Consider the following 23,903-nt stretch of genomic DNA (forward strand, 5'->3'; position numbering starts at 1 on the left):
AACAAAATTCATGATTTTCGCCTCGTTTAAAAGCCTATCGTACTAATAACGAAAAATAAACTCACGGTCTAAAAATGTACCACTGAGAAAAAAACAGGCTAAAGAAATAATATTCAGTATATCAAATTCGTAATAAAATTGCTTATATAAAAAAAAAAAATTGGATTACACGAAATTTTCAAATTTTGAATGGGTTTTTATTGAACCCATGAGTTTCTATCGAATCGAAAATTGAAATTTTCAGTTTCGGATTCATTTTAAATCAGAAATCAACTTTATTCAATAATATCTTAGAAAAGTTCTTTAAAAAAATATGATTACTTCCAGTGCCGCCCATTTGTTTCCGGTGATACTTCTGTTTGTATGACTCATAGGTTATCTCTGTGACTAATTAAGAAACTCTCTGTAAGTGTTAAGGCCAATTAAGCCTATAAGGGTCATTGCCTGATCTCGAAAAAATCGATCATATCGTGAGAAAACGACAGAACTTTTGAAACTTTTTATTAATATTTATGTAAAAATAAAGAATCTCTTAAAAAATTTATACTTATTGAAGTCATGACCGAAAAGTTATAAAAATTTTTACTAGCGAAAGTGTTTTTATGTAAATAATGACCCAGAATTGAATTCAAATTTTAATAGAAATATATATCGAATAAAAATTTGATGTTATTCGAAAATCAGCCTTAATTTCTTCGAGCCTGTTTATAATTTCCTTTAATTTAACATTTATATTGATCGCAAACATTTGGGTCATTCTAAAACGTGTGGTTTGAGATAACTGCCAAACAACCCCTATTTCTTATTGAAATGAAAACATTGCAATTTTAATTAAATAAAATGTAATTAAAATTAATGCCGGAAATCTGTATCACTCTGTACATCTATCATCTTTAAATATCCCATTGTAACACAATTTCACTAATTAAAATATTTAAGGGTAATTAAATATTCATTATACCCTAAATTATTAAGAAAATAAATGAATACATACCTTATCATTAGTACGCCTTCGTCGAATTTCTGTAATAATCCATGGTAACATCGGTGTGGAAAACCGTTTATCCATAGCCGAACATCCTAAATAATCCACTGGTAATAACTTCATTTTTGCACCAATTTTTTTTTAAATAACAAAAAAATTAAACACAAATTATTAAATAAAATTATTTAAAAAACACATCGTTATTAAGGTTTCGAACGCACTTTCATTAACAAAAATTCCTCTGAGAATGTTTTCTTTTAAAAAAGTTCCTGTTCGTTAACCTGACGTTAAGAAAAAATCAATAACGTTATACGTTCAAAAACCGAATGTTATGTTTCAAATTTTTATGTAACATTTATTAATCCATTTTTTATTACTTAAACTATAAATTTTATTTGATTAATTTATAAAATTTATTATTAAAGAATTTTAAAAACTTGATCACTTCTTCTTGCTTGACAGCAAACATGTATAAACGCGAATATTTTTGTAATTTACTTCTTTTGCTTTTAGTAAACAAAAAATATGAATTTTAGCAATCATGCGCAGAGCATACGAACTGGTTGTTAAAATTTATTGAATTCATTTCGACCAATTGAAATTTTTTTGTTTATTAATCATTAATCAATTTTATAAGTATATTTTAATTAATTTAAGTTGAATCTTAGTTATAAAATTCGTTAAAAATTGATTACGAAGCAATTATTTTAATTTTTAAATTTAGCGCAACTTTGATTATATCAATGGCGGTTAACAGTCAATTATTTTTTATTCTTTTGTTTTTTTATAAATATATAACGTTTTTCAATTGTTTTTTTGAAAATTTCTTTCTTATTTTAATGCAAAATGCCTGTGAGGAAATGACATTGCAATGTTGCATACATACAATTTTCTTTATTTTGACAAAAAGTTATCCGAGGAAAGGATGGGGGAATAAAACAGATCTATGTTATCCTCTTCAACAAAGAGGACTCATTATGAGGACTCAAACTGACTTGTAAAAATCAAGCAAGTTTAGATTTCCCAGGCCTAAACTTCTATAGCCACAGCCCACAATTCTGATGTTGAGCACACGTCCAATTAACTCTTCTCACATCTGCCATCTACAACTTTTAAACCGAGTTTAGTTAAATCAAGTCATTGTTGTCTGTTTTCGGGGATTATGAAAAGTTTAGATCTGTAGCACATTAACAAAATTCCAACAATATTTCGTTGTTTTTCACTTGCCGTTCTGACGAATAGACAAACGATCAGGCAGATATATGAAAATTCGCTGAGTTGTATTTTTTAATATTTTGACAAGAGCCATTGAAACCATTAATAAATTTTATATTATAATACTGGTAAAATAAACATGTTAAAAAAATGAAAATTGAAAACAATAAATTAGGACAATACATAGACGTTAGGATAGTAATACATGGGATTGAGGTAATCGCTACCGAGACCCATCGGAGCTGGGAATAGATCACAAACATAAATGTTTGGGGGTCATGGATTGTTTAACGATAGAGAAAAAATTGTGTAACATTTAATAAAGACAACACAGTGTAGTTAAGAGGAAGATTAGGCGGTAATTCAATGATTTTACGAGCAGAAGTTTCATTTTTACGTTAAATATTTCCAACCATTAAAATTTTGTGACCAAACTCATGACACCATTATGCATTTTCTATGTACTCATAGTTTAAAAATATAGATTTCGTTTCTGAATCGATTAAGACTTCTGTGAACTAGACATTCTGATTGGTATAACCAATCAAACACATGAATGTTCAGTGGAGTTTGTACAATCCCTGGCTAGCCAAGATTTTCTGTCTGCGGAAGTAGCTACCAGAGCGAAAACGTATCGCAGCCTTCAATCTCATCACACTTGTTGAAAGAACTAGACGTATCATCTGGAAACATTTTATTTCGTATGGCTAGAAAGAAACTACACTTAAATATTTCCGTAGCATAAAATTATGATAAAAAATCATATCAACTTTTTTAATGACTCGGATTAACTGTTAATTCAACCGTAATAACAGCTGAATTAATTTCGAAAAAAATAATTTAACCTTGTAATATATTATGAAACAAAACTCCTAATTTAAAAGTAATAAAATATTAACAAAAAAAATAACATATTCGTCTTAGTTTTAAACACTTCTAAATTCTATGAGTGATAGGAAGTCAAAAGTACTTGGGCTATTATCTAAAAGAAGCGAAGAAATATTTTAACGTCATTTTTATTAATACTATAAAAAAATTTAGGAAGATAGTTTTATTTACAATGAAAAACTGTTTTGGATCATAGATACCGTTTTATTTTCGATTCGAATTCGTGCCAGTTTTTTTCGATTAACACGAAAAATGGTAGGGATTTAACTCCATTAAAACGTAATCTATGCCCAAACATTTTAGATGATATAATGAACATTAAAGTATTTTTTTAATTAAAAATAATTATTAAATTTTCACAAAAAAAAATCAACAAAACGAATTTGTTTTTCTTCATTCTTGCTTTTCAAAAAATAAACATAGACATAAAAAATTGGATAAAATTTTCGTGGCTTTTGAGCATATGAGTGAAAAAGACGTTCAATAAGTACCAGCCACGGTTTCAGAACACAAACAGTCTATTGTGGTGCGCAGTGCAATTATAAATATCCGTTGTGTAAAAACTTAAAAATAACAATTTTTAAGTTATCGGGTGACGGATTTCTTGCTTTGTTGAGTTTTGGATAAAATGATCTTCGCATTGTTTCTGAATATTCATCCCTTTAAATCTTTCCCAGCCTTTAACGCCTCTTAAAAGAGAAATTCTCGACTATAAAAGTATTTCTAGAGAAAAAATTCTATCCAATTTTTTATGTCTATTGTTTCAAAATAGAAATATATTCGAAAAAAAATAAAAATAAAAAAAATATTTATACGTAATATAGGTCTCACATTTAAGCTTACAAAATAAATTGTTAGATTTTCTGTTTTTAATTTTTCATAAATTAACTTAATTTATTTGATTCAATTAATTATTTAATGGTTGATTCGTGGTCTTATTCCGGGTATCTCGCTGCTTGACGAAGAAGTACATATATTTTTTCTTTGATCCAATCTTTATTGTATGGGGCATAGCTGTTTGTGGATTTTTGATAAACCAAACAACTAAGGTCGCATAACTGTAAAGAAAAAAATGATTTTATATTAATAAAGGGCGAATGTTTAAGGGGTTTACACAGTTTAGCTTATCGCATCCGAGTAATCAAGATCTGCTTATTGTAGACATTCTTTGATTCGTTAAATTACGGAACATCTTGCTATGGGAATGGCAAGCTCAGGTGAAAGGGGCGTTTGAGACGATCCCTCTCGTGTGAACGAATCCCCTGCTTTATTTCCTTTAAAATCAAAGTAGCCGGGTACAAATATCAACCTGATTGTGTTATTCAGTGTCAGGCGATTCAGTTCCTGAGATGCCCAGTTCACAAGCGTTGAATTTATATTAATAAAGGGAGAAAGTTTAAGGGATTTACACAGTTTAGCCTATCGCATCCGAGTAATCAAGAACTGCGTATCGTAGCCATTCCTTGATTCATTAAATTGCGGAACTCAGGTGAAAGAGGCGTTTGAGACGATCCCTCTCGTGCCAAGGAGTACCCTGCTTCATTAACTTTAAAGCCAAAGTGGCCCGGTACAAAGATCAGTCTGACTGTGTTATTCAGTGTTAGGCGATTCAGTTCCTGAGATGCCCAATTCACAAGCGCCCGAAATGCTGCCTGACTATCATCAAAATAAACTTTCAAAGTAGATGCAATTGGATCAATTTTCGTCATTAAGTACGATATTTTAGACAACGATAGAGCACCCGTGTGCAGCCTGAAAATTTGTGAAAATTTTGTCACTTAATTTTAATTAAATTAAGAGAAACAAATTGTTCCAAAAGTATTCTTATTATAAAAGCAATAACTCGAAAAATGGAAGAAAACATGCTGTATAAAATGGATATGTATAATGCTTTTAAAAATCCATCCAAATTTTAAAACCAATTAAAGCTAATGGTTAATTTTCCACGAAAAAATTAATTTATTATAGGCAAGTTCATTGTTTAAGTATGAAAAGTTCATTTTTTGGAGTATCCTAGCCATCAAAAAAAATTAAACTTTAAAAGAAGACGCAATTGAATCAATTTTCGTCATTAAAGAAGATATTTTAGACAATGAAAGAACATTTCTGTACAATTCAATCGGTACTTTCCTAACATATCTCATTTCGAAAGCGGTCAAGATAAACATTCGACAGCTTCTTTAAAATCCATTTTAATTCAAAATAAAATAAAAGTAATTATACTTGGAATGTTCTAATAGATTTCGATTTTCAAGATATGTAAATAAATTTATAAATACCTGATCTACGAAATCGAACAACTGTGAAATATCGTAAGTTATGGTTGGCGTATTCGGATTCCGTTTCTTTAAATGTTCTTCATATATTTTACAAACACCTTCCATACATTCATTTACTGATTCATAGTCCGAATATGTTCTTGTTTCTGGATTTCCACCAGGTTGTACTAACAAAATTGTGTGTGACTAAAAAACGCAAGAAAAAAATACATCTCAATCAGAATTAACCTTAAACTACAGGTTTGGTAACTTATGTATAAATAACTTAAATTTTCGTAATTTGAATAAACCTACCATGTTTAATTTTTTTTTGAAACTGTGATTATTTTAAAATTAAATAAATTATTCTAATTTGTTCACTGATATTTAATGAACGCCGACAATATTGTTTATATCCAAATGCTTCAAAATGTGTGTGAAATAAATTGTGGTATATGTTATCCATACGCTGAAATCTCGTATCCTTGTTACATTATGGGAACTTTTTAGATAAATTTAGTTCCGATTCTGCTACCTGTAGCGCTGATTTAAACAAAAACAAAGAAAAAATATATGTTGTACTCTATGTTATCGACTATAAATAGTTTTGTCTACTGTCATTATGTTTATTTACAAAATAATTTTTGTATAGATACTGATAGATACATTTAAATTTATTATTTGTGAATTATTAAAATATTTAATAAATAAAAATGGGAGTCAATTGTGGTGTACCTGGATGCGAAAGTAAAGTGAGTGAAACAAAAATGCATGTGTTACCTGGCGATAATGTAAGTACATATTCAAATTATTATTTATTGAATTTTTAACTTAATAAACTCATATGGAAATATTAGATTATTGTTATTAAATGTGTACATTATTGAATTTTAAAAAGATATCCAATCATGAAATGAGTATATTTCATTATAAATTAAGTTGAACGAATACATAATTTCTTACAATTTTAAAATGTTTGGTTTTTTATAAATTTTAATACAAAAAATTGTAACCTAACCTAAAAATCTCATGTGGACGTATCATGTTACTGTTAATAAATGTTTATTTAAATAATAAATTCCAATGATGGCATGAGTTGAGTATATTTACTAAATTAAGTCAACAAGTATGTCATTTCTTACAATTGTTTAGTTTTTTTTTATAAATTAAATAAAAAAAACACAAAATTCCAACCTAAAAAATCTAATGTGTGAATTATTGGAATATTGTTAATAAATGTGTACATCATTTAATGACAAAAATTTTTATAAATGGTATGAATATATTTCACTAAATTAAGTGGTCGAATGCATAGTTCCTTATAATTTTAAGACGTGTAGTTTTTAAGAAGTTTCAATACAAACGCAAAAGATAACTATTATTTTTGTCCACAGCGATTTAAGATTTGGGCTACATTCATTGGACGTCCGGACTTGGATATTTCAAAACGAAAATCTTACCGTATTTGCGATAAACACTTTCCGGAAGAAATGAAATATGCTACATTTCACAATGTTACAAATCTTAAAAAGACTGCTTTGCCGGTTAATAAAGGTAAGATAAATAGTTATAATCAAATGAAGTTATATAAAATAACATAAATCGTGATCAAAAGAATATAATTTTTTACAAAAACGTTTTCTTTATATGAACGCTTTTTAATTTTGAAAGTAATCTTATAACTGTATAAGTTTACTAATACCTATCAACTCAATGTAAATAAACTCAAATTGAATTTTTTTGAATCTGATTATTTTAATTTTATGCCAATTTCTGATACACGAGTTCTATTTTGTAGGATAGTTGATTGTTAATAAATAATCGATAATAAGTAGTTGATCGTACCATTAAAAAAAATAAATATTATACGTCACTTAAATATGTTCGATATGTAGCTTTTAAATTCATTTTTGTGTAAATTACAAAACGGTATTTCTAAAATAAAACAATTATTTCAATTTTTGTTTAAATTGACAATTGTTTTTAAGAACACAGTCTGTTTATAATTTCATTATTAAAATTTTTTTTTTTTACTCTAGATCTAGAAGATCGAGAGTGTTATTAAAAATTTTATTTTCAATAAAATACCATTTTTATTTTTTGCAAATATTTATGAAACTTTTGATTATCAAATAATCGAAGAATAAATACTATTAGAATACGAAATTTAAAGGAATTCAATTTGTAAAGCTATATTTATAATCAAAAAATAGGTGACTTTTTCACTCGAATCAAGTAAACTATGATTCAAGGAGACGTTTCGTGTTCGAAAAATGGTTTTTTATATCATATTTATTTTTACTCTTCCAGAAGTCCAGAGAAATGCAGATGTGGAAGAGGCGTATTCTTCTTTGGAGGTGAATGTTTCAAGGCCAAATGAATTGGTTCAAGAACCTGGTAGTTTGAAAGAATTAGCTGTTCCTGGTCCGAGTCGTTTGGTTCAAGAAAAATCACCTCCTAGAACACCTGTGTCTCTACATGGTAAGCATTTTTTCAGTTCAAACAATTTTTTTTAATAGTAACCTCAAATTCTAGTTCTATAAATTTTGAAATGAATAAATAAAACAAAATTTAAATACCTTGAAAATTAATCGCTTTATTATGAATGCCGTTTCGACACGCATTTAATTTATAAGTAGGTATACTAAAAGATTATGCCATTAAAATAATTTGTCGTGGCTATATGATAATAATTCTTTTTTGATACAATCTTCCATATGCCACTTAAATTTAAATATATGTATAGTAATAATTTGATCATTCTCATTTTTAAGGTGCAGAGTATTTGGACTCATTAACAAAAGTTAGATTGTCGCCTCAGAAAAAGCGATTGTATATTACAGCACGAAAATTTCAACGGCGGGCATCATACCAGCTTCGCAAGTCGTTAAATTTTCAAGCTCGCTTAAAAAAAGCAGAACAATTCTCGTCGCAAGCAAGTTTCAACAAACTTACAGAAACTCTGAACGAGAATTGCAGAAAGTTTTTTTTGAGTCAGATTAGTTGCTCAAAAAAGAAAATGAAGGGGCGTCGATTTTCCACAGACGACAAGGTTATGTCTCTGGCTTTGTTTAAACAGAGCCCAAGTGGATACAGATTGCTATCCAAGATATTTGCGCTTCCGTCAAGAGTCACCCTGATGAAATTTTTAAACCGCTTACCCGTGTCACCAGGACTTCATTTGGAAATCTTTAATGGACTTAGTCGAATGGTGAATAGACTCGATCCTTCAAACCGGACATGCGTCTTACTTTTTGACGAAATGAGTCTATCACGTAATTTGACGTATAATGTCCATAAAGATTGCGTTGAAGGTTTTGAAGATTTTGGGGATCACCATACCGATAAGATTGCGGATCATGTACAAGTAAGTTGCTATTTAAAATTACAGTTTACATTACATTTAACTTTTCGCGTTATACAAATTTTTAACACACATTTTTATTATAAATTATTGTTTTTCAAAATAAAATATGTTATAATATTTAAATTAGAATCATGATAACAATTTACCCGTATTTTAATATCTTTCATATCACCCGCCCACTTTTTTACAATATAATAAAAATTTTTGCGGAACAATAACAAAATTTACAAAAACTATGTTTTGGAAAGTATAATAACATAATTTTTTTTAAATGGGTGTGGAATTTAACAAATTGAAGGACAGATAAACTTAAGTAAACCATAAATTGTCCCTTGATTATAATTCTAAACAAATCGTCATCACTTTTAGTAATAAAATTATGCCTACTTGAAAGGTAACTGTAATAACAAAATATTTTGTAAAAATAAAACTTAAAAGCAAAGAATCGTAATTAAATATTTATTGCTTTTGGTAGTACAAATAATACCGAATTGTTTAGAATTACAAAGGGTTGGTTATGTTGTAACACATTTTAATCTCTTTTATTACTCACTCATATAATAAAATATATTTATAGATCGAATTTGTTGACAAAAATGCCGATTTATATTTGATTTAATCATTGTACCCATAACTCTTCATTTATTCTAAAAATCTTATATTATAATTTTTTTTATGATATCTATTTTAACTCAAACTTTTTTTTCATTATTACAGGTTTTTATGTTAAGAGGAATTGTCCAAAATTGGAAACAGCCGGTGCTATATCAGTTCGTGAATGGAGCCGCAAAAGGGCCACAAATAGTAAAGGCCATTAAAGAAATTATTTTGGCTGCTCAAAATGCTGGATTTAATGTTGTCGGTACTATTTGTGACCAAGGGTCAAATAATATCAACGCGATCCATCGTTTACTAGAGGATACGCGGGGAAAATATTTGGCCCGAGGTGAGGAACTCAGGCATCAAGTTTTTGAAATTGGAGATTCAACAATAATTCCTCTCTTTGACACTCCCCATCTCTTAAAAGGTATAAGAAATAATTTGTTAACAAAAAATATTTCATTCCAGATCGACGGTGAAAAAAAAGTGGCGAAGTGGAACGATATCCTGAAGGCATGGACATTGGACTCTCCAAGTGGCGATCTTAGAGTCATGCACAAGTTGACGGAGCATCATGTCAATCCAAAAATTTTAAAAAAAATGAAAGTTTCTGTTTGTGCCCAAATTTTTAGTCGTTCAGTTGCGGCAGGAATCAATTTAATGGCCAAAAGTGGTAAGTTAAAGTTTATTTTATTAAAGATTCACATTTTTACAAATATTCTTAATTCTTCAGTAAATGGACAATAATTTTTAAAATTTGATTTTCTACATTTCATCACTAGCAAAGTGTGTAAGTGTTTGCGTAAAACTTTTATTGCCAATTAAATGTAAATATAAAACAAAGCTTAAATGAGGTTTATTTTTCAGAATTCACTATTGGTGAAACGAAAATGGAGAGGCGCGCTACAGAAACGGCAGTTTTTTTAAAATTTATGGATGATGTGTTCGATAGCGTCAATGGTTGCGGACCTTTCAACGAAGGAGGAAAAAAACTCAAAACTCAGATTGATCTTAAGGAAGGGGATAGCTTACAAGTAAAGTTTTGGAGAGAGGCTATCCCCATTTTCAAAAGTATGGAATGCCACGACTCGAGTGGAAGACGAATGACACGCCCACCGACTTTCAAAAATTGGGTGTTTACGTTGACAAATTTAATTTTACTGACGAATAAATTAAAGGATCTTGGAATTAAGACGTTGGTTCCCAGGTTTTTGAACCAAGATCCCTTAGAGAATTTTTTCGGTAAAGTTCGTCAACGAGGAAGTCGGTGGTCGAATCCATCGTGCCATGCTTTTGGACCGTTTTACAAATCTCTTCTGGTCACTAACTTAGTTAGTAAACATTCTGTGGGAGGGAATTGTGAAGATGATGGGTCGGATTTGCTGATTCCATTGCAAACATTTATCCTACAGGTAAATAATAACTTTTGATTATTAACAATTATTGATAACTTTTGTTAAATTTATTTAAGAACTTGATTATGTTTCTACGTTTCTAAAAAATTATAGTTAGAATAGTTATTTTTATCGATTTTAAAATTTTCTGAAAACAGTTACAAAAAATTACTTTTATTTGTTACTAATGGTTTTTTTTTTCTTATTAGAGTGAAAATCAGGAGAGAGGAGAAGCGGAGATTACAGCGGTTGAGATTCAATCTGAAGTTTTGAGTAATGTTTTCAATGATTTAGAAAAAAATGCTATTGCATATGTAGGCGGGTACATCTTAAAAAACATTAAAATAAAAAAGTGTGAGAAGTGTAAGTATAATGTGTTTTTGCAGCAGGAGGAGGAAAATGAATTTTTAAATTTTGTGCGCGAAAAAGAGTTTGGGGGGGCCGTTGCTACTAGGCTTAATTATATAAATAGTAAATTTTTATTAAATATGACTAAGGCGTATAATATTGCCAAATTTATTTTGAAAAATGACCCAAACAAAAAACATTTGTTAAAAGTGATTAGGAAAACGGTTTTTCAGAACGTAAATTTCGACTTCGTAGAATGCGAGCATTCTACGGAGTTGAAATTTAATATTGTGCATAATTTTTGCAAGATGATTGTGTTCACTTATTTTAACGGATTTAATAGTATATTGGCCGGTAAAGATTTAAGATCTTTGCCTTTCAATAGTAGTAGCTTGTATAAAATCGCGAAGAAGTTGCATGACCAGTACAAACATGCTAAAAAGTAAATAATTAACAAATCTTTTATGTTTGGGTATTTTTCGGTTGTTAGATATAGTGAGGATGTCCTAAAATCGTCCCATTTAATTTTGTTAAAATATTTTGTTAGAAAATTAATGTAAATTTATTTATTGTAATGTTTTATCTTATATTTTATTTTCAGGTTTAATCCCTTGGTTTTTTGACATATTTATAACGATAATCCTATCTTAGGATTAAAACTTAATATTTTATTGTGTTTTAGGTGAAAGCAGGCAGTTACATTGTTTTAGAGGGTGTATTTTAATTTATTTTAATTTTAAGGGTAATATTTTATTATTATTTGTTTCAGTGTGATGCGGTCTCCTTCGGTTTTTTAAATATTTTTTAATTTTTCTAATTTTAAGATTTTTTAATTTTAAGAGGTTTAATGCTACTGAAGAGGATTGCCAAAGCAATCGAAACCGGTCTAGCTAATTAATAATTTTATAATCTAGCTAAATATTTTTATTGTGGGTCCTTAAGGGGATATATTTTAACAAAATGTATTGTAATGTATTTTTTTGTTTTTTGTTTTTTTTTTTAATGTATTTATTTATTTATTGTTATGTATTTTTAATGTATATAATAAAATTATTTTATTTAAATTGGTATTTGTTTTTGTTTACATATAACATTTAAATAATATTAATATAAACAATTTAAAAGGAAATAATATGTGGTGGAGTTCCTTGCTAAATTAATTTTAGTTCAACCTTTAGACGTCTGTAGCGCACAATTTGATAAATTAGTTGAGATTACATTCTATCCGTAAGGTTATATATTCTATGATGTTATCTATTGCTGTCGAATCTGCTAGAATAATAAAAATATTCTCTATTGCACATTTGGCGCGAAATATGAAACTTTTTGTAATACAAAATTATAATTTCGAATACTTTTTAACTTACTTCAAACAAAAAAGGAGGTTATCAATTCGACTGTATTTTTTTTTAATGTTTGTTACCTCAGAACTTTCGACTGGGTAAACCGAATTTGATAATTCTTTATCTATTTAAACGCTAGTGCTTCTCGTGTGGTCCAGTTCTGATAACGAACGGTATCCATGAGCAAATCATAAGAGTCTTAAATCTTGGTGCAATAATCAATCCATTACCAAACTTGATCCAATCAAACAATCCCAATTTAAGCTCATTACCTAATTTTCTGTATAAATTGTTATGCCTGCGGGTGTATACGCAGGAGTAGATTAGTTACGTTACTTTAGAGACGCCCAATTAACCAAAAAGTTTTTTTCTAAGGTTAATAATTTCGAGGTGCTATCAATATCCAATGCAGTGGCGAATATTACAGCGATAGCGCCCTAGGTCCAATATATCGCAAGTCGATTTTTTGTAACGAAATACATTAAGCGTTGGGGTGCGGAAATCAGACGGCGGCGTTGTTTTAACCTTCGTTAACGAACTTAGGGCCTTATTGTGTGGTGCTTTTTTTATATAAACTTTTTTTTTTTTGGATCTTCGTAAATGAAGTACTCCCTTATGACGCCCTATTCAAACAGAGTATCGGGGGGTTTCGATAACAATCACCAATTTAACTTCAACTTTTTGAATTTCAACGCTTCCTTGTCGTCGCTCAAGTCTAAAAATGCCACTGACACCATGATGATCATCAAATACATTGTTTCAAAACTTGATCGAGTTTGAATTATTTAACGCTTAATACGTAAGTTGATTTTATGAAAACTTGCTTTGAACACTCACTAATTAACTTTTCACCCGTCTGTCAAGGAGTGGTAATGTTTTTTATTTTTAAAACAACAAAAAAAACCATTTTCAGAATCTATTTTCTAATTATAGACGGCAAAATTTTCGAAAAATTAAGCAATTGTATGTTTTCTTAATTAATAGGAAAGATATCTAGGCTTTGATATAAACATTTATGGTGAAATATGAAACAACAAAATGGTTTTTTTTTAAAGATTTTTTTAAATTATTTTTATTAGAATCATTCTTTTTACAATACAAAACACCAAGAGCGATTCCCTTTTAAACGGATTCTTGAACTGGTGGTTCATAACCTTCAGGTTTGTCAAGGGGATCACCAGTTGCTGCGGTACCACCTTCACCACCGGACCGTCCTCCATCACCGTGTAATTCTAATAATTTGGAAAGTTCAAAACGTGGTTTCTTTAATACCTTGACCTTAAAAAAAAGGATAAAAAGACAAAATTAAAATTTGAAAATAAAATATAATGAATCGAAATATAATTTTTTTAAATTCAGAAATGTAAAAATTTGCGTCGTTTTAGGGAACAGATTGTTTCATCAGTGTTCGTCAATGCGAGCTGAGTGGATCATCATGAAAAAAATACATTTTTGTGAAAAACTGTTGAAATTTTCACATACATTAAAATATCAGCAAAATTCGTAATTCAAATTTATCTAGGCTTTTATTTTTACGAAAATTTAAGTGATTTAAGTGAAAGAAAAATATGCTTTTATAGAGTATACTCAAAAACATTTTCCACCGACTCTCATAAATATCTATTGGTTTGAAGTCCATTTCTAGGTTAGAATGTTTTTCCGACTTGGGAATGAAATTTCAACAGGTTTTTACAAATTTTCTGGAAAAAAAAGTAATTAAAAAAATGTATACTTACTTTACGGATATAAACATCATGTAAAGGATAGATTCCTTGACATGCCTTTTCAATATCTTTCGCAATTGAATCAGGCAATAATTTGTTAACTACTTCTTTTAAATCTGAATTTGTCACATCACGTGTAATAATTTCTACCATCTTTTTGCGAATAGCACGCACTTGTGTGTGTTGGGCATAGCATGTTTTCCGTTGTGACAATTGATCTTTGCTTGTGAATCCAATGCAGAATACTCGTAAAAGGTAACCATCTGTTGTTCGTACATCAGCTGAAGCTTCAACTAGCGTTTGACATTTACGTACCATTGAACGTAATTTATCGGTTGTTAATTCCATACCATGGAAATTTGTCAATACACTACGTCCTTGGACATCTTCGGCAACAAGACGGAATTTACGGAAAGATCTGTATGGTAACATAAGTATATTCGAATTAGAAAATTATTCGATACAAATTGGTTTAAAATTTTCGGTAAAATGGTTTTCAGATATTGAAAAAAGCGTCATTTTAGGGAACAAGATTGTATCTTCATCTAAACAATCAAAGCGAGCTGAGAGTATCATCATTTTAAAAACATGGGGTATAGATTAACTTGAATTAAAAACTTCAGAAATATTCTTGGAATGGTTTATACAGTGTGTCCCCGGATAGAGGTAACTGTACTTGTAAATTTTATTATTTTACATTTTAGGAAAAAAAGTCATTCTTTATAAGAAGTTTTGCTTATTCTAAAAACTATGTAGGTATATTTAAAACTTCTAAATAATGTATAGGGTAGCCAAAAATTTGGTATCACTATTTTATTTTTGGTAAACTAGCCTTCTTTTTTATAAATTGGCTAAGCGTTACTAAGAAAAGTTAGTCACAATTAACTTATAAAGAAGGAAATTTACAAGTATAGTTTCCTCTGTCCGGGGACACACTATATATCCCATTAAAATAAAATTAAAAACATTGGCAATTTTCTCTTTAGCAGCTTTTCTTAAAAATGCTCCAAGATCGTCAGAAAAAACCAAATTAAAACATTTTTACGTAGATTATGAATCTGTTGGCGAAGTGTAACAATTCGGTTTTTTATTAACAAAAAGGCCATAATCATTTACAGAGTTTTTACTCGTGGATCACAGGGTGAGCCTAAGGGTCAAAACCACGCAAATCCGAGCTAACTCGACCCAATTAGAGATATGGCCAATCCCTTAATCAGAGAATGGGCTCAGTGATAGTGCAGAAATAGATTCAAGTTGCTTTAAAATGGGCAACCTTCTAATTTGGATTCATTTTTTTGCGGCTAAGGCTGTTGTATCGATATGGACAACAGCTTTAGCCGCAATTAATCTCTATCAACGGATTATTTGGTTTTTTCCTGAAATTTTAGCGCATTTTTAAGAAAAGTAACCTAGAGTGCAAATTTCCACGTGTAAATAACCATAATATTTTATGAAATTGCACGTGTCTTGCCACATTATTGAATTAAGTTTTAAAAGCCGAAATAATAATTATTAAAATTTAAAACTGAAATGAGACATAATAGAAAATATTAATTAACTTCATGCCTTACCTTTCCGCTCCGTTATCATTTTGTAAATCAGCTAAAGATACTTCGAATACTCTGAATTTCAAACCTTCAGATGCAATTTTGGTACCTTGGGTTCGGTTGACCAAAGTTTTGCCAATTTGGCGTGTATGGAACATTGAAGGTGCTTTAACATCGTACCAATCTTTTCTTGTGAATGGATCCACACTGAAAATTACCAAAAATAGACACAAATTAATATACCGTTCAATACCAAAGATTTCAAAGTTTTTGAAGAAAATGTTTTTCAGATAATTGAAAAATGCGTCGTTTTAGGGAACAAAGATGTATCTTCATCTAAACAATCAAAGCGAGCTGAGAGTATCATCATTTTAGAAACACGGGGTGTACAAATTTGAAGTTAAGTTCAAAATTAAAAAAAAATAAATTAAAACTTACGAACGAAAAATGAAACTTAGAATTAGTTTAATTAAAATTGAAAAGGCTCAAAATAATGTAATCTAAAAATATATTATCTAAATATTGGAAATCAAAACCCCAAACATGTTTTGAAGTCCATGTTGACATACAAATTTAAATCACACAATATCTTAGCCATCGAACAAAAATATATAAATTAAAAGATAAAATTAACAACAAAATAAATGAAAATAAATAAAAACACTTTACATTTAAACTTACACCTTCTTTTTAACTCCCTTCTTACCGCCTTTCGACAGTCCCTTATTTTTACCAACTGCCATGTTTAACTGCACACTCGTAAAAGAACTGTAGGTTATGAAACGGAAACTCGATTATAGTTTTTACCGCTGTATTTAATCATGTAGTATTTATTCTTTTTTGGTATCATATTCGAAGTTATTCGGTTTTTGAAGTTTCTATTACATAAATTTTGGATTATGGTGGGAAATTATTTTCCAAATTTTCTTTTAAATAATTGATAAATTTCAATTTAATTGTTAAAAAAATCTTTTTTTACTATGATTTTCTTGTTAAAATATTCAAAATTATGAATTTTTTGGTTTTCGTTTTTTGCGCGGTTAATTTAAAAAATATTGTCTTTTAAACTATCATGGTAGGATTTTATAGGATAAGGCTATTCGGACACTATCGTGTGATTAGCGTGAGTCTTCTCTCGTTAAAATAATTCGGAATAGATTTATTAGTATGAATAGCATATTACCTAAGTTTCTTGAGCTTTTCTCAGATTTTCATCTACAGACCCGTGCTATCTCGACCCCATTAAAGGCTATACCGTGAATAAATGCAATCACAGGGGAAAACCATCAATCTTTCATCAGCTCCGACAACGGATTTGTAATCTACGTAAACAATGCTTTAATATGGTTTCTTTAATATGCTGACATTCTAGGAGCTTTTTAAAGAAAAATCGCTAAAGCTAGTGTTAACGTTAGATAGCCGTTAGATGCACACTAGTGTCTGAATAACCTTATCGTTTTATATTATAAATAGCAAAAAATTAACTAATTCAGATCAGGGCACAATTTGGAATCCCAAATGTTAATATAAGTCGTTTAAACTGGGAAATCAAAGTGTCAGTCAAATCGGAAACAAATGACTCTTTACGATTCCATACTTCAAAAATATAAGCTTCTAAACTTCATTTCCTACTTGGAATTTTATTCTGTGTATCATTATTATTTTTCAACTTAAAAATTGCAATAATTTCAGATTTATTAGAGACGTAAACAGGGGAATCAATGCGTCAATCAATTCGGAAACTGATGACTCTTTGCAATTCCATATTTTAAAAATATAAGCTTTATTTTTTGCTTCAAAGCTTCTAAAATTCTATTAAATTTAGGCTTTTTTGTTTCAGATAAGTCTTATGTACTAGAATATTCGAAAATGCATCCACCACAAAAACCAGACGACTCCGATTGTTGTAATTCAGGATGTACTCCTTGTATTTTCGATATTTATGAACAACAATTAAAGCTTTATGAAAAATATTTAAAATCTCCTCAAACAGATCTTGAAAATTATACAAATTGCTTATCATTAACAAATTATTCTTATTTTAAATTGACTAGTGTTGAAAAACTTAATTTGGATACTTCTGCGTATATTTTTCAATACGTAGAAATTTCGAGGGAGGATACAATTCAACGTAGATTGTTTTATAAACCAGGACAACATTTCTTATTAAAGAATGTAAATATTTTGGACGATGATTCTTTTCAAGAACGAAATTTCGACGATACACCTTGTACTCGAGCGTACACTCCAATCCCTTCCGACGCAGAAAAATCTAATATGAATTCCTTTACGGTAATAATTAAAATTTATCAGAATGGTAAAATGTCTCAATTTATAAAAAATTTACAAATTGGGAATCTAACAAAATGGCGAGGTCCGTATGGAAATTATGAAGTCAAATATACATATAAAAATTTATTATGTATATCCCAAGGAACAGGCATTGCTCCAATTTATTCTGTTATCCGGCAGCTTTTGGATTGTGATGAATGCGAAACTAGAATTCAATTATTTGCATGTTACAAAAATTTGGATGAAACTTTGTTACGTAAAGAAATTAACAACATGAAAAGTTATTGGAATTTTATGGCAAAATTATTTTTACCTCATGAAGCTGATCCTAAAAATTTATTTTATAATGAACAAATTGAATGTAGACGTATCATAGAAGAGGATGTAAACACTTATTTTACTAGTAATTTTGTGGATCCAAACAGGACTCAGGTTTTAATTTGTGGAAGTGATATATTCGTTGAAACGACGAAAAAATTTGTACAAAAATTTATTGAAAAAATTAATTTATTTGTATTTTAATAAAAAAGATTTTGAGTAAAAAAATGTTTTATATTATTGTCCTTAAGGATTTAATCTTCATTTAAATATTCGGGATTCGACACGATATACACTGAAACATTATATTCAGAAAAAAATGTAAAAAACTAAATTTTTAGGATATTCTAAGGGAGTTCTAACAAAATAAAATACATGTTTTCACTTTGAACTTAGGTCTTAAAGTTAAAATGAAAAGCGTGATAAGGGTTTAAAAGATATTCGTTACCAAAGTTCAAAGCATACTGATTTTTGAAGTTAATATACTGAAATTTTTTTTGCAGACCTCTGTAATTATCTTAGAAAATATGATTATCATTCATTTATTTTTGGAATTATTTCTACAAATTCGAGCTTTCGAAAGCTTTTCAAACTATTTCTAGATAGTTTTTAAAAATAAATAAACAAGATTTTTTATAATCTTGCATTAAATTAAAAAAATTATAAGTAATCTTATAACTTACAGTCTTACAATTTGGACATTCTCCTTGAATTAAATTAAAATTCTGTCGGCTAGTTCCTACAGCTGATAACCACTACAAAATTTTAAAAAAATAAAATAAAGGCTTTTATAAAAAAAATGCTTCTAAAATGAAAAATTTTACCTGATATAAACAATCCGTATGAAAACATTGTTCACAATTTGGATTTTTACAAATTTCATCCGGTAATTTATTCTCTAATTGTACACAAAAACAGATACAACATTCATTTACTTTAAAATCTAAATCGTTAGATTTTGCTGCGTCCGTTGGTTCTTGTGGGAAAAATGGAAGATCTACAAAAATTGTTTTGTATCAAGATATTTCTTAAAATATTTAGACGAAAAGATGGTAAAGTGGAACGAATTCTACTGCCAAATTAGAAATTTCAGAATCGTAGTAGGATTCCATTTTACCACTTTTACATCCTAAGTTATTATAAAATTACCAATTAAGCGTAAAATATTTTGAACCACATCATATTCAGGATCCCAGTTATCTAAATTATTAATAAAACTTTCTCGGAAAGGAGCTACACCATTTTCAGAACCCATAAATTGAATTTGTGGTAAATTTAATATATTCAATGGATCAAATGTGATTTGGATTGAAACATTATGACCTGTATACAAATTTATCGATAGAATTAATTCAAAATTCTAATAAAGTTACATGGTTATAATTTTGGACGTATTTGATTGGAAGTTTGCTCTACGTCAAACCGAATACTGCTTATGAAATAGATGGCAATGAAACTTAAATCGGTCCAACTTAATTAAAACTGGATGGATGGCGACTGACAAGCCGCTAGTAAGGGCATCGTACATACGTGGCTACGGACCTGAAAGTGATGCGCTTTCAAATGATCATGATTACATCATATTTAGGCGCAGCGGAAATTTTGTCGTACACTGTGACACTACACATTTGATTTAAAGCTGGCTTTTCTTCTGCTACGAATTTTATTCGCTACATAACTTTATTATTCTAGTGTGGTCGTTACGGAATACCTTATATAAGATAGTAATGCCATGAGATTAATAAAAATCAACTAAACTTACCAATCATAATTCGTCTCATATAATCCGATTTCTTTGGTTTGGGAGGGTCTATTACCCAACAAACCGTATCAATACTATCCATAACATCGAAATATGTCTGCAGCTCCTCAATACAATTACAATAAGTTGTAAAAAGTTCATTTAAACTTGCATATTCTTTTAGTAGCTCACTACTAATTTTAGGAATATCATAATAAGCTAATTTAAAAAGTTTATCCTCTTCTTGAATAGCTATGTAATGAAATCTTCCACCAGAATCTTTGTATTTAATTTTAAATATTTTAAATGTTTTATCAACTTTAATTTTCTCAATTGAGCTATTCTGTATTAATTGTTGATATTCTTTAAATACAGTGAAGAAAAAATCATTATGCTCAAAACGTTTTTGGGTTTTGGAATGTTCAGTTAAAGTTTTTGTAATATTATTTAAATAATCAACAATATTTGTGGAATAATTTTTATGCTCGATTATTTTCGCTAAGAAAATTGAATCAGTTATGGAAGGTATTTCACATGTGATGTTTTTAACATCTGGAAAATTTGGTACTTGTAACTTGATACGATATGTAAATTTATCCTAAAATTGAAAATATTTAAAAATCGCGGTTAAAATAAATACTTTCTATCTTTTTCACTTTCGATTAAAAAAAAAGAGAGGGAAGATTGTTGGATGTCAATAGTTAACCTAAATAACTATATAGCCGGGGAATGGTTTTAATTCCTCGAAAAGGTTTTCATCAATACTTACGTCGATTGTAATATATCCATCGTACTCTGTTGATTTATCATTTAATGGAATTAATTCTGGATAATTTATGTAAACTAATGCTTTTTCCATTGATTATAACCTACATCACCTACCTATATCACCGATTGAGACTGAGACAGCTATATACATAGATGTTTACACTAATTATAGATGGCTTACTTGTCAAAATCAGACTAGAGTTGGTGAATATTTCTTTACGTACTTAAACAATCAATTATGTTGTTTCATTCAGACGCTCGACCAATAGCGTGACCTCTCATCTCATGACCTCTATGATATAGACACTTAAAGGCGCGTAATGGTACAACGGCTTTTCATTCGAGTTCGTATAACGTATCCATATTTAGCCAATATAATATTTACTTAATGATTCCAAATAGAACACTAAGTTTAAAATATTAGTCACATGAACAACTATTGCAAGGCGAACTATAAAGCGCATCAAGCTGGTTATCTTTATTAACCCAAAAAAAAGCAGCAATGCCAATGAGCTACGATTGAGTATTTCCTAGCTTGCATTCATTTATTGTCCGTAAACTTATTTTGCGTTTAGCAAGTTAACGTCATCGTCCTAAAGACTACTTGATGGCTGATTTGTGTTGGCGAGATTACGACCCGTTGATAACCACGCTCCTACGAGGATTTTGATTACGACTCATGCACCATACACATCAAATTTTTGTTTTATGTTTGGGCCCAAAATGAATTATTAATAAATTTATTTGGGTTCATCCCGAAGAAGTGTTATGCACATTGTCAGTAGTACAATACTCCGCCGCTGTAGTACGGACTTTTGTGGATACTCAATAATTTACAAAAATAATACATTTTACATTTTTACATTTTACAATTTACAAAAATAATAATTAAGTATGTGGTATAAGATGCGGGAAAATGCAAGTGAAGGGTAAAAATAAAGAAAACAATTTTTGTTTTATTTTATTTGATCTTTTTACAAATTAGGAATTAGATAAAAATTGATACAAGAAATATAAATCAACAAGATATACTTAAAAAGAAAATACTTTTGTTATTGTTTGTTTGTTTGGTTTTTTTTTTTTGTTATTGATTCGATTTTATTGATTAGACTTTCTATGTTAACAATTTTGACGTTTACATAAAATTTAAGGTAATTAACACTCTCGAATTTGAGACACAATCTCTAATTTCCATAGTTACACTTCTAAAAAAAGTCTACTTAAATTAATTTGAAAGCAATTTTTTTTTCATGCAGCGAAAATGAGACTAAAGGCAATTTAATAATTTTTTTTTTTAATTTGATGACATATTTTCCGCCAATACCAGAGATTCTAGCCTGTGAGATTTCAAAATTTCATCACAAGTTAGGGTCTCAGGGAATTGGCAGCTTTCGGGTAAACAAGAATTCTTTTATTTAACGAAAACTAGTAAAACTGATTTAGAATCAGTAATATTTAAAAAAGCTTAGCATATGCAAAAAATACTTAATGTAAAAAGGTTCAATTAATTGCCTTTTAGAGGGCGGCAGGCACAGAGCTTTGAAGTATATATATTGACAACAATCTTCTTCTGAAGGCGTCCAGATTCGAGCCCCCAGATGTTCTTTATAATCGTGTATTACAATGCCTGCCTATTGGGTAAGGATCCCCTTTCTAAGTTGACGTTCAAATTAAAATAATGCTTCTCTTGTGGACTAAAATAGTTACATTTGAATATCTATTTGATCCCTTAGTATTAGGATTTTTATAGAATTGAAAATTTTTCGTTTCGATTGATTTGAAATAAATTTTTAATTTTCCTATATATTGAAAAGACATACTAAAATCAAAAAACAATTTTTGCAAAATCGAAGTGGATGAAATTCAGTGTTAATTTATACAAAAAAAAAACACAAAATCATATATTATGGATAGTTAAGTACTCTTCATTAAATCGGGTCCAATTTAATTCACACAGTAAAGCAATTTGTGTCTTCGATTAAACACGAAGGACTAACGGAATACATATAATAAGTATGAACAATAAAATATTCAATAATTTTTGTATTCCCTAAAAAACACAAAGTAATCAAGAAGAGCTTCTCATAGCCATTCCTTGATTCGGTAAATTACGGAGCATCGTGATATGGGAATGAGAAACCTAGGTTAAAGGTACGTTTGAGGAAACTCCTCTCGTGCCAGAGTCTGCTACCTCATTCCCTTTAACGTCTGAGTGGCCCGGTACTCAGATCAGTCTGACTTTGTAATCGTATTGGATTAATACTGCATAATTGCATAACTATTTTGTGACAATATCGATTTTTCATGGGTGTGTAACTGTATACCTTTCAAAAAATTAACATAAAGATCGAAAAATTATTTATTTTGCTTTGTGACATTTTAGTAGCTTCGTAACTCCCTCTACCTTGTACGGATTACTAAAATAAACAAGATATAAGTGAAGAGTTTCCGTATATTCATAAATCTTGAGATCAGTGCAGAAAAAAAAAGTTAATATTATTATTGTTCGCTTGTTGCATTTATTTATATATGTATTCCCGTCTGTCTGTCGATGTAAGTCCGTCGAGATTTTATACTATATTCATGTGTGTAAGGTATATATACTACCTTTTCACCTAGTACCGGGTACAAAGTAGTATATATACAGCAATTATAGATATATAGGATGTTTTGTTTAAATTTATCCAGGCTAACAACTTTCCGGTGTGGAAAATCATAAAATATTTGTATAATAAAATTATATTTAAAAGACTTTAGTCATGTTCAAGAAATCGCAAAAAAGGCAAACCAAACGGATATAATGAAGTTGATTTTTTTTGTCGATTAGAATTAGTATTAAAATGTGTTTTTTGTGAAAATTTCAAAGTGGCTACAATCCGGAAAAATGTAGAACTATCGGGAAAGTTTAGAAACTATCGTACTAAGATCCAAAAAACACAAAAATCAAGTTCATTTGACGACTAAATGAATAGAATGAGATAGCAATGAAAACCCTTCTAAAGCATAGTATTTTCTTATAAGATTTCAAGTGAAACCACAGAAAATATTCAACCAATAATCAAATGCACCCGATTTTTGTATTTTTTGGGTTAACGTTACTAAATATACCAAGTTT

The 23,903-nt window shown here is 29.3% G+C and overlaps 5 protein-coding genes across 5 annotated transcripts in view; 1 reads left to right on the forward strand and 4 right to left on the reverse strand.

Moving 5' to 3' along the window:
• The window catches only part of LOC123301524 (TBC1 domain family member 1), a 41,292-nt gene extending 40,123 nt beyond the window's left edge, over window positions 1-1,169 (reverse strand). The window contains exon 1 of the mRNA XM_044884290.1: window positions 995-1,169. Coding sequence (XP_044740225.1) covers window positions 995-1,108 — 114 coding nt within the window. The 5' untranslated portion in view covers window positions 1,109-1,169. The remainder of the gene's footprint in view (window positions 1-994) is intronic.
• Window positions 1,170-3,761: 2,592 nt separating this feature from the next.
• Window positions 3,762-5,795, reverse strand: LOC123300246 (enhancer of rudimentary homolog). The gene is made up of 3 exons (XM_044882781.1): window positions 5,662-5,795; window positions 5,368-5,553; window positions 3,762-4,146 (listed from the first exon to the last, which is right to left on the reverse strand). Exons 1-3 carry the CDS (start codon window positions 5,662-5,664, stop codon window positions 4,024-4,026), a joined length of 312 nt encoding a protein of 103 aa, XP_044738716.1. The 5' UTR covers window positions 5,665-5,795; the 3' UTR covers window positions 3,762-4,023.
• Window positions 5,796-13,438: 7,643 nt separating this feature from the next.
• LOC123301816 (40S ribosomal protein S3a) lies at window positions 13,439-16,507 on the reverse strand. Its single transcript, XM_044884722.1, has 4 exons — window positions 16,351-16,507; window positions 15,694-15,876; window positions 14,135-14,540; window positions 13,439-13,676 (listed from the first exon to the last, which is right to left on the reverse strand). The coding sequence occupies exons 1-4, from the start codon at window positions 16,410-16,412 to the stop codon at window positions 13,521-13,523; spliced, it is 807 nt and encodes a 268-aa protein (XP_044740657.1). The 5' UTR covers window positions 16,413-16,507; the 3' UTR covers window positions 13,439-13,520.
• A 215-nt stretch (window positions 16,508-16,722) lies between these two features.
• On the forward strand, window positions 16,723-18,483 carry LOC123300760 (NADH-cytochrome b5 reductase-like). The gene is made up of 2 exons (XM_044883406.1): window positions 16,723-16,744; window positions 17,510-18,483. Exon 2 carries the CDS (start codon window positions 17,539-17,541, stop codon window positions 18,481-18,483), a length of 945 nt encoding a protein of 314 aa, XP_044739341.1. The 5' UTR covers window positions 16,723-16,744; window positions 17,510-17,538.
• A 41-nt stretch (window positions 18,484-18,524) lies between these two features.
• LOC123300544 (E3 ubiquitin-protein ligase FANCL) lies at window positions 18,525-20,879 on the reverse strand. The gene is made up of 7 exons (XM_044883131.1): window positions 20,790-20,879; window positions 20,555-20,618; window positions 20,042-20,299; window positions 19,429-19,602; window positions 19,104-19,276; window positions 18,963-19,034; window positions 18,525-18,574 (listed from the first exon to the last, which is right to left on the reverse strand). Exons 1-7 carry the CDS (start codon window positions 20,877-20,879, stop codon window positions 18,545-18,547), a joined length of 861 nt encoding a protein of 286 aa, XP_044739066.1. The 3' UTR covers window positions 18,525-18,544.
• Window positions 20,880-23,903: the final 3,024 nt, after the last annotated feature.

The sequence above is a fragment of the Chrysoperla carnea genome, chromosome 5 (assembly GCF_905475395.1).
Source record: "Chrysoperla carnea chromosome 5, inChrCarn1.1, whole genome shotgun sequence".
Taxonomy (NCBI): Eukaryota; Metazoa; Arthropoda; class Insecta; order Neuroptera; family Chrysopidae; genus Chrysoperla; species Chrysoperla carnea.

Excerpts from the sequence above, each read along its gene's own strand:
- LOC123300246 (XM_044882781.1), bottom strand. Across the intron at positions 4,147-5,367 it reads TGTTCGATTTCGTAGATCAG|TTATGCGACCTTAGTTGTTT; the intron begins GTATTTATAAAT and ends TTTTCTTTACAG.
- LOC123301816 (XM_044884722.1), bottom strand. The coding sequence starts at position 16,412 with ATGGCAGTTGGTAAAAATAAGGGACTGTCGAAAGGCGGTAAGAAGGGA. Across the intron at positions 15,877-16,350 it reads AAGGGAGTTAAAAAGAAGGT|TGTGGATCCATTCACAAGAA; the intron begins GTAAGTTTAAAT and ends GGTAATTTTCAG. Across the intron at positions 13,677-14,134 it reads ATGATGTTTATATCCGTAAA|GTCAAGGTATTAAAGAAACC; the intron begins GTAAGTATACAT and ends CTTTTTTTTAAG.
- LOC123300760 (XM_044883406.1), top strand. The coding sequence starts at position 17,539 with ATGCATCCACCACAAAAACCAGACGACTCCGATTGTTGTAATTCAGGA.
- LOC123300544 (XM_044883131.1), bottom strand. The coding sequence starts at position 20,879 with ATGGAAAAAGCATTAGTTTACATAAATTATCCAGAATTAATTCCATTA. Across the intron at positions 19,035-19,103 it reads ATACGGATTGTTTATATCAG|TGGTTATCAGCTGTAGGAAC; the intron begins GTAAAATTTTTC and ends AAAATTTTGTAG. Across the intron at positions 18,575-18,962 it reads AATGTCCAAATTGTAAGACT|TGTATATCGTGTCGAATCCC; the intron begins GTAAGTTATAAG and ends ATAATGTTTCAG.